This window comes from Otolemur garnettii, unplaced genomic scaffold (genome assembly GCF_000181295.1).
Source record: "Otolemur garnettii isolate 467f Iridium unplaced genomic scaffold, OtoGar3 scaffold00031, whole genome shotgun sequence".
Classification (NCBI taxonomy): Eukaryota; Metazoa; Chordata; class Mammalia; order Primates; family Galagidae; genus Otolemur; species Otolemur garnettii.
In genome coordinates this window covers 12,785,358-12,797,400 of record NW_003852426.1, presented here as the reverse complement: position 1 = coordinate 12,797,400, position 12,043 = coordinate 12,785,358, and the positions used below count along the sequence as shown (strand labels likewise).

Here is a 12,043-nt window from a genome sequence, read left to right as displayed (position 1 = left end):
AAACAAACAAATCCAGCTTCTCCAGCATAGCACAAACCGTTTTCATGTTTGACATTTTAGTTACAACACCTAACTGGAAGTACAGCAGATGTCTACTTGGAATATATTCAGCGAAACTTACCTGAAGGGGTTGCCATGGAAGTAACTAAGGTATGGCTTGAATTTTTATCTCTTTTGGGGGGGAAGATATCTGTATTGTTGTTTTGACTCATTGCAGCCTGGTCCTGGCCCACTGAGTAGAGGGAGGACTTGTGGCAGATTGGGAGATGGAGTTGCCATAGGGTTGGGGGCTTCCCCTCATGCAGTCCTGCCGTTGCAGCCTGGGTGCTTCCTGAGCCACCTCTGAAGCTCCTTCCCTACTAGTACTTTTCTGGACTTTGAGACCCCATTAAGTGGCAATCCCTGGAGAGCATTAAGGATCAAATAGATTGTATATATAAGAGTATTTTATATACTATTAAGTTTCCTTCTCTCCATTTCAAAACCCTATAAAAAGGCAAAGAGGAGAGGGGAAGAAGTCAAAGATTTCACAGATTAATAAATCCAATTTGGGCTAAGTGGTTACCATGCCAGCCACATACACTAAGGCTGGCAGGTTCGAACCTGGCCCCGGCCAGCTAAACAACAATAACAATAGCAACAAAAAAATAGCCAGGCATTGTGGCAGGCACCTGTGGTCCCAGCTGCTTGGGAGGCTGAGGCAAGAGAATCACCTAAGCCCAAGAGTTGGAGTTTGCTGTGAGCTATGATGCCAAGGCACTCTACTGAGAGTGACATAATAAGACTCTGTCTCAAAAAAAAAAAAAAATCCGATTTGTTGCCAAAGAGTTCTTTTAAGTCTGTATTATAGTTTTGTTTTGTTTTGTTTCTCTTTTTTTAGACAAAATTAGAGCAGTTACCAGAACACATCAAGGAGCCAATCTGGGAAACAGTACCTGAGGAGAAAAAAGAAACCAAGTCATAAGGCTTCAGGGAGGCTTCTCACGCTTCAACTGGAAATGAGCGTGGGCCAGATGTGTTTGTTTAAATGGAGAGCGATTCCAACTGAGGTGATTTTAAGTCCACCTAACTGTTCTATTGAGTCCTCGAGTCCTGGTGAGCTGTGAGCAGGGAACAGGACGTTAATGACAGACTGGACTATAGTGAAAGACCCACTCTGTTCCTTTATACATGCCATTGTTTTAGTTCTGATTTTAGCAAACATGAACAAACCGTTTTGACTACCATCAGCAAAAGAGTCAAATTCATATTTTGTTGTGCTACTGCTGCTCAGTTATTAGTTTTGCCAGTTTTAATTTACATCAGTTTCATCCGAATGTAAGTGTTCAAAGTTTTCTTTTTTTTTTTTTTTTTTTTAGAGACACAATCTCACTTTGTTGCCCTTGGTAGAGTGCTGTGGCATCATAGCTCACCCCAACCTCCAGCTCTTGTGCTTAGGCAGTTCTCTTGCCTCAGCCTCCTGAGTAGCTGGGACTACAGGCGCCCACCACAACGCCTGGCTATTTTTGTTGTTGTTGCAGTTTGGCCGGGGCCAGGTTTGAACCTGCCACCCTCGGTATATGGGGCCAGCGCCCTACTCGCTGAGCCACAGGGACCGTCCTGTTCAGAGTATTCTTCACACACATTTTTTTCTTTCAAAGTGCCTAGAAGGAACTGGTGGTTGATTTAACACTGACCAGTTAAAAAGTTTTCGATATATACTTGAGTACAGCCTGGCATGTGCTCATTTGGGAGTGGTGAGCACAGATTTTACTTCACTTAAGCATCCCATTCTGGACAGTGAGTATACTTTGCAGTAGACGAGCACATGTGTGACGTGCACTGACCTCTCATAGCCCAGTCCCTTACGGAGCAGCCTGCAAGGGTCACTGTGATGGAATTGATGCTCTCAAGAACTTAATTACTTGTATTATCCTGTGATTCATTCATTCAGTAGCTTTTATTTCATAAACTTTGCACCTAGCACTGTAGCAAATACCAACAATTAAACAGAAATAATGGTTTTTGAAAACTGTGTGAGGCACAGAAAAATATTTTTATTAAACTCCTCTGGTGAGAAAGCCGCTTTGTTTTGGTAAATGTCACACTTTTTGTTTAGAGATGTCTACTTTTCCATGAAATGAAATAGCAGCTAAAGCCCTGAAAGAAGCAAGCCCACAGTGGGCCCAAACAGGTAGTATGGCAAACCCAGGGGAGTGCTTCATTTCCTTTTTATGGCAGACTCAGGTTCGTGTCTTTTGTGGATCCCTTTACATCTTTAGAGTAGTTATGACTTCTCAGTACTTGCCCCGCTTCAGCTGAATTGCCTATTATCTTTTCCTGGCCTGGTCTCAGGTATTCAGTGTGTTGAATGCATACTGCTTATGTATCAGACTTACATTACTGTCATTAACATGAAAAGATTACAGCCTGTGCCCTGTGACCTCCTTCCACTCTGTTGTTGACTGTGTCATTCACAAATGCCTAATGCACACTTACCCTGGGTATAAGCCTCAGGATTAAGAACTAGTCAATAAAATAAGAACGATATAATGTGTTTAACAAAGCAGTAATTTGTGACGTGTTTTTATCTTTGAGGAAATTATTATCTTTTAAATATACCCCCACACCTAAGCTTTTCTTTTCTTTTCTTTTCTTTTTTTGCAGCTTTTGGCCAGGGCTGGGTTTGAACCCACCACCTCCAGCATATGGGGCTGGCGCCCTACCCCTTTGAGCCACAGGCACCGCCCCACCTAAGCTTTTCTGACCTATTTTACAGACAGTATAAATCACTGTATTATAATAGGATGACACATGTGTGCTCTCCTTCCATATGAGCTCCTTCAAAGTTATGTGCAGTCACTTCCAGCTATTTTCAGATTAAATTAACCTGTAAAGAAGATTAGATTACTTAGTTTGTCATTTCAAATTATATATTAAAATCCTGTTTTAAGATAAATGTGAAAACAAAATGTGCCTGTGCACAGACATACACAAAGCTAACAGTATTTCTTTAACAAAAGTATTTGGCATATTTGAAGCCTACTTCTTGATAGAAACAAGTTAGTTTCTTATCCTGATTGGCTGAGAATATTTTAAGTTTTGTTTGTTTTACATTAGGTCTCTGAGTAAAACGTGTATCTTCAAATTTAGTGTCACTTTCTGTCCATGGTAGGGACGGGAAATGGTGAGAGAAAAGCAGATCTTACAGTAGAATGAGTCAGAAGGCAGGAAGAGAGATGAATTTGTATGAGGTGTAGCCCTGGGTTCATGCTGCTTTCTCTGATCTGAAGCGTATTTTTTCACATTCAATAAAATCATGTTCTTGTCTTTTTAAAATTATTTGTATAATTCTACATATCTCTGGTAAGATGGATTAAACTAGATCAGTGTCAAGTTTCAGTGCTTTTGAAGAGGATGACTTATCTATTCCTGTGACCATTTAAATGTGCCACAGTGAATATATAAAGCAATTATTTTAAGCCACTAGTCTACTTTGTTAACGTTTCTGCTCATCTGCAACCATTTCTTTTCTACATTATATCACTAAAACATTAATGAGTACCAATAGAGAAAATGTGGATTTTGGAGTGAACTTGGGCAGTTAACCCTGTGTGAGGCTCAGTTTACTAGTAAAATGTAGGAAATAATATGTGCATACTTACATAATATTTAATACTCCAGCTGATCAAGATTGGGCTATTTTATTAGATTAATAGCAGCTCACATAGTATTGGGCAGATAATAGATATTCAGTAAATGGCAGTACTAATTTGATACTTAGATGCTTGTGTGCTGTACTTTTTTAAAACTAGCTGGAAAGGACCTCAAATTATCTCCAAGGTGAGATAATACTTCCATTGGAGTATGCTTATAATAGCTACCATACATCATACCAAGGGATACTAAGCCTTTATTTAATCCTCATTAACAGTCCATTAAAATAGTTACTATTATCCCCACTTTACAGGAAAGAAAACCAAAGCTTAGGAGTTATTTGCCCATTCAGTCGCCCTTTCAGTTAACAGATAAAGCTGAGACCAAATTGGTTTGTCTGAGTTCTAGTTCGTGTCAAGAATAGCCCTAGAACCTAATTTTTAAAGAGGCTATGAGGTACTCAAATGTCCACATATTTTTTTGTTTACTACAGCCCTTTTAGAGGATGAAAATGTCCACATATTAAATACAGAACATTCAAACCTCAGTTCCAGGTTTGTTTCCACTTTCACATTGCCATAATGTACAAATTTCCTCTAAACTTGTAAGTAAAGAAATTGATGGGGGTGGGGTAAGGCTGTAAAGAATAAAAGATGGAAATAAGGGCAAGAAATAGAATACACTGTGCAGGTCTGATGGTCTCACCACTGACACTGGTCCTAAGGAGGCAACCCAAGAGTTTAGGCTTCTGCAGAGTGGGTCCTTCTGAGTTACAAGAACACCAGCATGGACATGATAGTGGGGCTTCAGGCCAGGCCTGTCTCGTGCCCAGTAGACATTGGTTTGTTGTTTCTAAGCATTTATTTTCTCCTGGAGCCAGGCTTATGGCTGACTGCCTGCAACCCCCAGGGTTCTCTTTCCAAATCCCCAGCTCAGTTCCTAACTGCCCTCAAATCCTTACTGTTGTTACTCACTCCAAGCTATCAGTTCTCTTCGTGGATTGTTAATCCTCTTTAAAATGATATATTTATACCTTAATAGCTCAGCAGTATTTACAGGGCAGGTCATGGGCAACTGACCCACATGAAAGGCCAATTGAATTTTAGATTCATCAGCTAGAAACTAAATCAAGGTATATTTCATTCATACAGTTTCTTAACTTGAGCTCAGGTACTGTACCTCAATCACTGCTCAGGGTTGCTTAGCTATCCAGTGTTGAGAGATGGACAGGAATGACACCAACTGCACATAGAGCCAGGACAGGTGCCGCCGTAGAGAGCCTCACCCGCTGATAGGCATGTGTTATCTTCACATGTGTTGAGGTGGGGACGAGGTTGAAATCAATAGACTAGATGATCTCCAAGGCCTCTTCCAGTTCTAAACCCATTCTTTTTTTACTTCAACTAATTATCTGCTAAATCTGGGCACTCTCAACAGAGTCAAAGAGGAGTTGTCTTGTAAAATGAAATAATATCTCACTTAAATTCAGTATTGACTGTACACTAAGCACCTTGCTCAGTTTCTTGTGTGCTAAGCACTGGGGAGTCAGTACAGTATATGGTAAAGTCTCTCTCCTCAATGATCATAGACTCTTGGGGAAAAGATAGATAATAAACAGAGAAGGAAAATTGAGATAGTTTTAGATGCAGTTAGACACTGTGAAGAAAATAGCACAGTGTCAGAATGGCTTGACTGGCTACCCGAGGGGTAGGTGGGGAGAACATTGAGCAGAAGGCAGCCGTCTCAACATCCTGAGGTAGAGCAGTAGATGCAAAGACTCCTGTTTGCAGAGGAAAATAGAGGGACACAAAGACAGAAATAGGCTGGAGCTAACCTGTGTAAAAAGCACAGATTCTCTGTGTATGGGAGAGTTTTGAGCAGGAGAGTACAGCATCTGATTTTTGCTAGAACACGCTACTCTGGCTTTCAAGAAGGGGCAGGGTCCATGTGGGACCTCACTTGAGCCTAGGAGCTTGAGACCAGCCTGGACAACATAGAGCTTGTCTCAAAAAAAGAAAGGAAAAAAAATAAGAGTGGGAGCAGGGACACCAGTTAGGGATCTGCTGCAGCAGACCAGGTGAGCTGATGCCAGCCTCGACAAGAGTTGCAGGAATGGGAAGAAGAGGTTAGATTCAGAATACTGTTTGGAGATAGGACTGGAGGAGGATTAAAGGATTCCTAGTTTGGGGCCAAGTAACTAGATAAATGGTAACACCATTGCTGGGGTGGGGAGAGTTGAGGAGGGACTTAAGGAGGGAATCAGTAGTTTGGTTTGGGCCTTGCTAAGTTTGCAATCTGAGTATAGATGTCCAGTAGGCAATTGATAAAGATAACAAATTTGGAAGCTGTCAGCATATAAACAGTATATAAAGTCATGGGAATGAATGAGATCATCTAGGCCTAAGGTGTTTCCAACCTCTGGCCTGTGGGCCATGTGGTGATTTTGTGAGGACTTTTTTTTTTTTTTGCTTACCTGTGGTGTCAGATATCGTGAAAAGTATGCACAGATTTTTTTGTTTGTTTGTTTTACTAATTAGCTTTCTTAATGGCTGTGTGTATTCACTGTGTGGCCGAAGACAACTCATTCTTTCAGTGTGCAGCAGAGAAAAAAAAGTTAGACACCCCTGACTAGGGAGAGAGTATAGGTAGACGGGAGATGACTGCTGAGGACAAGCAAGCCTGGGAAGCCCCAAGCATTTACAGATTTGGTGAAAAAGAAGTGCTTGCAAAGGAAATGTGCGATCAGTGAGGGTGGAGTGAAATCAGAGGAGGGTGGGGCCTAGAAGCCAGAAGAAATAATTCAGTTTGGTGAACTGTGATGAATCTGGCAGGGTAAGAAAAGTCGGTCAGTGGTGACCACGGAAAGCCTTTTCTGTAGAATGCTGGGAGTGAACATTCAGTTGGAGTAAGTTGAGAAAATAAAAGATAAAGAGGATGCAAAGTAGGTTTGAGAATATTCTAGTTACCTATTGCTACCTTAAAAAACACACAGGCCGCTTCTATGGCTCATGCCTATAATCCTAGCACTCTGGGAAGCCAAGGCTGGTGGATTACTTACACTCACGAGTTCAAGACCAGCCTGAGCAAAAGTGAGACCCTGTCTCTACTAAAAATAGAAAAACTGAGGCTCTTGCCTCTTGGATAGCTTGAGCCCAAGAGTTGGAAGTTGCTGCGAGCTGTGACATTACAGCACTCTACCCAGGGCAGAGGCACTTGAGACACTGTCTCAAAAAATAGAAGAAAACATACACACAGAGAATAGCTTAAAAAACAGTGATAACATTTCTTTGCATGCAAATAGGCAATTTAGTCAGGGCTCTGCGGGGACAGGGTCTGCTCCATTTGGTATAAGCTGGGGTGGCTGAAAGTGTGCAATAAAGTCACGGCCTAGGACCTGATAGTTTTAATTTTTTTAAAACATCAGAATAAAAAATGAACATCCACCATAGGTTAACTCAGCTAGGACTGGAGCTACCTGAAGACTGGCTCACTCCCCCACTCACCAAAGCATCTGGTGGCTGAGGCTGGCTGTCAGCCAGGACCCTCCATGTGCTCTGGGCTTCCTCACAGCGTGGTGGCTGGGCTCCCAGGCAGGTCTTAAGAAGCAGCCAGGTGGAACTCAGTCACTTGATGACCTAGCCCTGGAAATCAGTGTGTCAACACAAAGTCTCATCATCCACATTGAAAAGAAGAATAAACAGACACCTCTCCTTGATATGTGAGGCCAGAACTTTTGGAGATACCAGTCTTGGAAGAGGCCAGAACTTATTTTTGGAAATACATCTGCCACGAGGGGTTTTGTTGGAAGAAGAATGAAATGAGGACAGTCCTTGGAGGTGAGTGTGGGCAGGACCAGCTTACCAGGCAGGTGTGGTGCTAGTGATACTCTGAACAATAAAGTAATTTTTAGTACTTATTTAATATTTTTGTATTCACAGTTTATATTGTGATCCATGAAGGCAAAACTGTGTAGGGCCCATGAATGTCATAATATGGCCCCAAATGTAGAGTCAAGGGGCAATTTTTGATTTGTTTTAATAAAGGGGGTATTAAAGCACATCTGAATACTGATGGGAGTGATCCAGTAGAGGGGATAAATGGAGGCTGCAAAAGAGAAAGGGAATAATCACAAGAATGAAGTTTTTGAGTGAACGAAGAGATGTGATCTAGGAGACCGTGGTGGGGCTGACGTGACAGATGGAGCAGGGAAGGGCACACTGCTTCCACTGAAAGCAGAGGGGCAGAGGACGTGGGTACAGAGAAGCTGGCAAGTAACGGTAGGAAGATGAGTCGGTTCCTGGCCCATCTGCTTCTCTGTGAAGTTCACAACAAGGACATCAGCTGAACGTGGGAGTGAGTGGGAGCTTCGAGGGCAGGAAGCACCATTGCATAGGTGTTGCATCGAGCAGGAGAGGGAATTCAGCAGGCAGTAGGTTGTCTGGCCTTATTTGAAGTGTGTGCAGCCAGCATGATTTTATGATTTTCTCCAGCAATGTTCAGCCTCCGTGGTGTGGGTAAGGCATTAGTGCATAGTTAGTGGATAGTTTTAACAGGGTCTGGTTTTGCCAAGTGAATGGTTAGGGGAAGAGGGGAACACAAAATCAAGGTTATGACAAGGAAATGGCAACGGTGCTGGGCCATGGAATGAGAGACTGTGAGCGAGGTGATGGATGTGAAAAAAATTAGATAATTTGGTTGCAAGTCTTAATAAGGTTGCAAGTTATTGGAGCAAAAGTGTTAGAACACCTGAGTTGGGTGCTGAGAGAAGGCAGTCAGTATTTGAATGTTTCGGAAGTAGTAGAGAAACTGGTGATGAGGCCTGGGGTAGTGATCCTCCAACTTCAGTGTGCATTGGAAGCACCTGGAGGGCTTGTTAAAACACAGATTATGGCCCCACCCTCAGAGTTCTAGGTTCTGTAGGTCTGGGTTGGGGCCTGAGAATTTGCGTTTCTAACAGGCTCCCAGATCCAGTTGGCCCAGGGACCACAAGTAGATAGGAGGCCAAGGTGAGGTGGAAGAAAGCTCATTGGAACTGAAGAAACTGATAGTCTGGATATTTGTCTTCTCTGAATCCCATATGGAAATTTGACCCCTACTGTTGGAGGTGGGGCATGAAAGGCTTGGTGCTGTCCTCACAGTAATTCATGAATCCTCACTCTGTTCACGTGGGGTCTGAATGTTAGAGAGCCTGGCACCTCTCCCACCCCCATCTTGCTCCCTCTCTTGTCATGCAACACAGCTGCTCTCCTTCACCTTCTGCCATGAATGGAAGCTTCCTGAAGCTCACCCCAGAAGCAGACGTTGATGCTGTATTTCTTGCACAGTTTGCAGAACCGTGAGCCAAATAAACCTCCTTTATAAATTACCCAGTCTCAGGCCTGTGTTTACAGCGATATAAAACAGACTAAGACAGAGACCAAGGAGCTTTGAGGCCGGAGTGTGGTCAATTATCACTTGGATATTGAAGTCACTGAAATAACTGAAATGATAATTTGAGACAAATGGTAAAGTGACCAGTAAACCACAACAAGGAGGAAGAGCAAATAAATAGTGGGGCAGAGTTGGACATGGCTTCAAAGGGACTGGCATTTTTGAGGGAGAAGAAAGAAAAGGCCATTTGGAAGCAGCAGTGAAGAGCAAGAGGACTCTAGCTCTGCTCTCTAGACTTTGAAGCTTGTGGGATGTGGGAGAAAAATCTACCAGTACTTGAAAGGATGACAGAAGAAATAGGGTTCCTCCTTTGGGAGTGCCAAGAAAGTTCTAAGAACTTTGAGAGACTGATGTGTGGAGGCAGTAGGGGGGCAACTGGTGACGACAGCCAGGCCTGGGGAACAGTGGGAGATGAGGTCAGGCCTGGAGAAATGCCGAACAATTCAGGGAGGAACACCCAGCAGGGAATGGACAGGCCCACCCTGGGAGTTAGGGCCAATTTCCTGGAATTATCGCCTTCTAAAAAAAATCAGTGCTCCAGTTCTTCTAATTTCTTGGCAGTGTCATTTTTATATTACATTAAAATAAGCATGAAAATACCACTCATTTAGAAGTAAATTTGCATGGCCTTTAATATAAAAGTAAGGACCTTCGAAGATATTTTAGGCCATGTCCCCAGATCCTTCTCCCATGTTAGTACTTTGGAGGAAGTGGGAGAAATGCACCATGGGCAAAGGGTTGGAGGGAAGCATTTGCACTTTAAACCTGAAAGTGACAAACTTCACTGCTCAAAGGCATGTTCTGTAAGACACTGCTGGGGCTGAGTCAGCCTGGGGACAGAGTTGTTCCCCTAGAGCCCTTCCCATCATAGACTCTGCCTCTTCTAGACCATGTATGTGTGGGGCGAGTCCAGCTCACCAGCAGAGTCTATATTGTGGGCTAAGAGTTGGTCTTGCTTCCTCTCTGGACTTGAGTCTCCTGTCTCTAAAATGGGCCTCTCTGGAGCAGCTCGACACCCAAAAGAGTGTGTTCAATGGGCAGGTCCAGCCTCTCGTCCTGACTTCTTCATCCAGCTCCCTCTGCCAATCTCTGAGTTTCTCCCACTTCTCCCTCTTCCGTCTTCTGGGGCCAGCTTGGTTGGCAAGGCTAAGGGGAGGGGTGAGGCTGGGGAAGATTAGGCTGGAGGTCAGACCTTCTAGGGAGAATCTTTAATGGTCTTAGGGAGGCTTAGCTGGCCTGGACCCGCCCCCTTGCTGCCTGCCCCCTTCATCCCCATTCATGTTCAGTTGCCCAGGAGATGAGGAAGAAGCTGGTCAAGCCACTTGGAAAGGGAGGAAAAGGGCCCTAGCCTAGGAATCAACCAGCTGAGGCCTGAGAGGAGACAAACCCTTGCTCCCTGACATTCCTCGGGGCCAAGATGGGGCAACAGTTCAGCTGGGAGGAGGCAGAGGCAGCTGGGGAGATGGACGTGGCAGAGCTCCAGGAGTGGTACAAGAAGTTCGTGGTGGAGTGTCCCAGCGGCACACTCTTCATGCACGAGTTTAAGCGCTTCTTCAAAGTCACAGGCAACGAGGAGGCCACACAGTATGTAGAAGGCATGTTCCGAGCCTTCGACAAGAACGGGGTAAGTCACCATAGAGGAGGAACAGTGGCCAGTCCACCTGTGCCCCTCTCCCTGGAGTCTATGCCATGTCCTCAGAGAGGGCTCCCAGTCCCCCAGCCCTCCTGCTCCCCTTCTCGTACTTTGTTCCTGGCCACCCCTTACCTTTTTCTTCTCTCTCTTTCCCCAAACTCTTCTCCCCTTCCCCCCGTCATTCTACCCCTTCCCATCTTTTCTTCCCTCCTCTCTGCCTCTCCTTCCCTCCCTCCACCTCTCAGCTTTCATCTCATGCTCCCTGTATCCCTTCCAGAGAGCCGAAGATAGACTGGCAGACTGTCCAGGCCCTCTCTTTGGGTATTTTTGGCCAAGGTTCTGCAGCCCAAAGACCTAGTTTTTCATATCCATAAGAACTCCTATTGCTTTAAACCAGGCATCCTCAAACTATGGCCTGCGGGCCACATGCGGCCTGCCTAGGACATTTATCCGGCCCGTTGGGTGTTTTTGCTGCTGCTGCCTGTCCTGCTTAGCAGCTGACTCATCCCAGGTCCCTCAGTCTGGCCCTCCAACGGTCCGAGGGACAGTGACCTGGCCCCCTGTTTGAAAAGTTTGAGGACCCCTGCTTTAAGCCTTCCAGTGGTGCTAGCAGTTAAGAATTAAAAATTCAATTCAATTCAAGACCCCTTGATTATTCAAGGTTATCCAGTTCAGTGGCTCTGCAATCCTTTACCATTATGTTTGCCTCAACTACCTATTTCAGTCCCCCAGTTTGAGAGAGGTGGGTTGGACCTAGATAATTAATCTGGAGGAGCCGTCAGCACCTCAGCTCTCAGTGCATGCGGACCATCCCTTTCTGAGTGAAGCACTGGCGATGCTACTTCAGGTCTGACCTTGTCCTGGGTGCCTGTCCCCTCAGTGTCCAGGGTGGGAGGGCAGGGTCAGCACCTTCAGTGCAGCAGAACCAACCTCAGAGTTAGGCCACATCAACACCCTCAGGCACAGAGCCAGCTTCAGCTTCTCAGAGCACCTTCTCTCCCCAGGTCCCTCTGAGTCAGCAGCTGCTCTGTGAGGGAGAGGTGTATGTTTGTTACTCTCAAACGATGGGAAAGCTGGAGCAAAAGGAAGTGAACTCATTTGCCCAATGTCATGTACTCAAGGGTCTTGACAACCAGTCAAGTTCTCCTGCCGAGGAGGCAGGATTTTTTAAAGAGAGAAAATTATTTTTTGAAATATGTGATCATCATAAGAAAAGTAAATAAATACATCAGGTCATATATGGCAAGCCACTATTATAAATATATATATAGTTGGTGGTGCCTGTGGCTCAAAGGAGTAGAGCGCTGGCCCCATATGCCAGAGGTGGCGAGTTTAAACCCAGCC

General features: G+C 44.5%; 2 protein-coding genes across 3 annotated transcripts in view; both read left to right on the top strand.

The window, feature by feature from the left end:
* Positions 1-1,390, top strand: part of MRPS10 (mitochondrial ribosomal protein S10) — a 12,350-nt gene extending 10,960 nt beyond the window's left edge. For both annotated transcript variants that reach the window (XM_003789191.2, XM_012804866.2), the window contains exons 6-7: positions 61-150; positions 881-1,390. In XM_003789191.2, the coding sequence (XP_003789239.1) occupies positions 61-150; positions 881-964 (174 nt within the window). In that variant the 3' untranslated portion in view covers positions 965-1,390. The remainder of the gene's footprint in view (positions 1-60; positions 151-880) is intronic.
* Positions 1,391-10,483: 9,093 nt separating this feature from the next.
* GUCA1B (guanylate cyclase activator 1B) overlaps positions 10,484-12,043 on the top strand; it is a 10,503-nt gene continuing 8,943 nt past the window's right edge. Inside the window, exon 1 of the mRNA XM_003789190.1 lies at positions 10,484-10,690. Within this exon, the coding sequence (XP_003789238.1) occupies positions 10,484-10,690 (207 nt within the window). The remainder of the gene's footprint in view (positions 10,691-12,043) is intronic.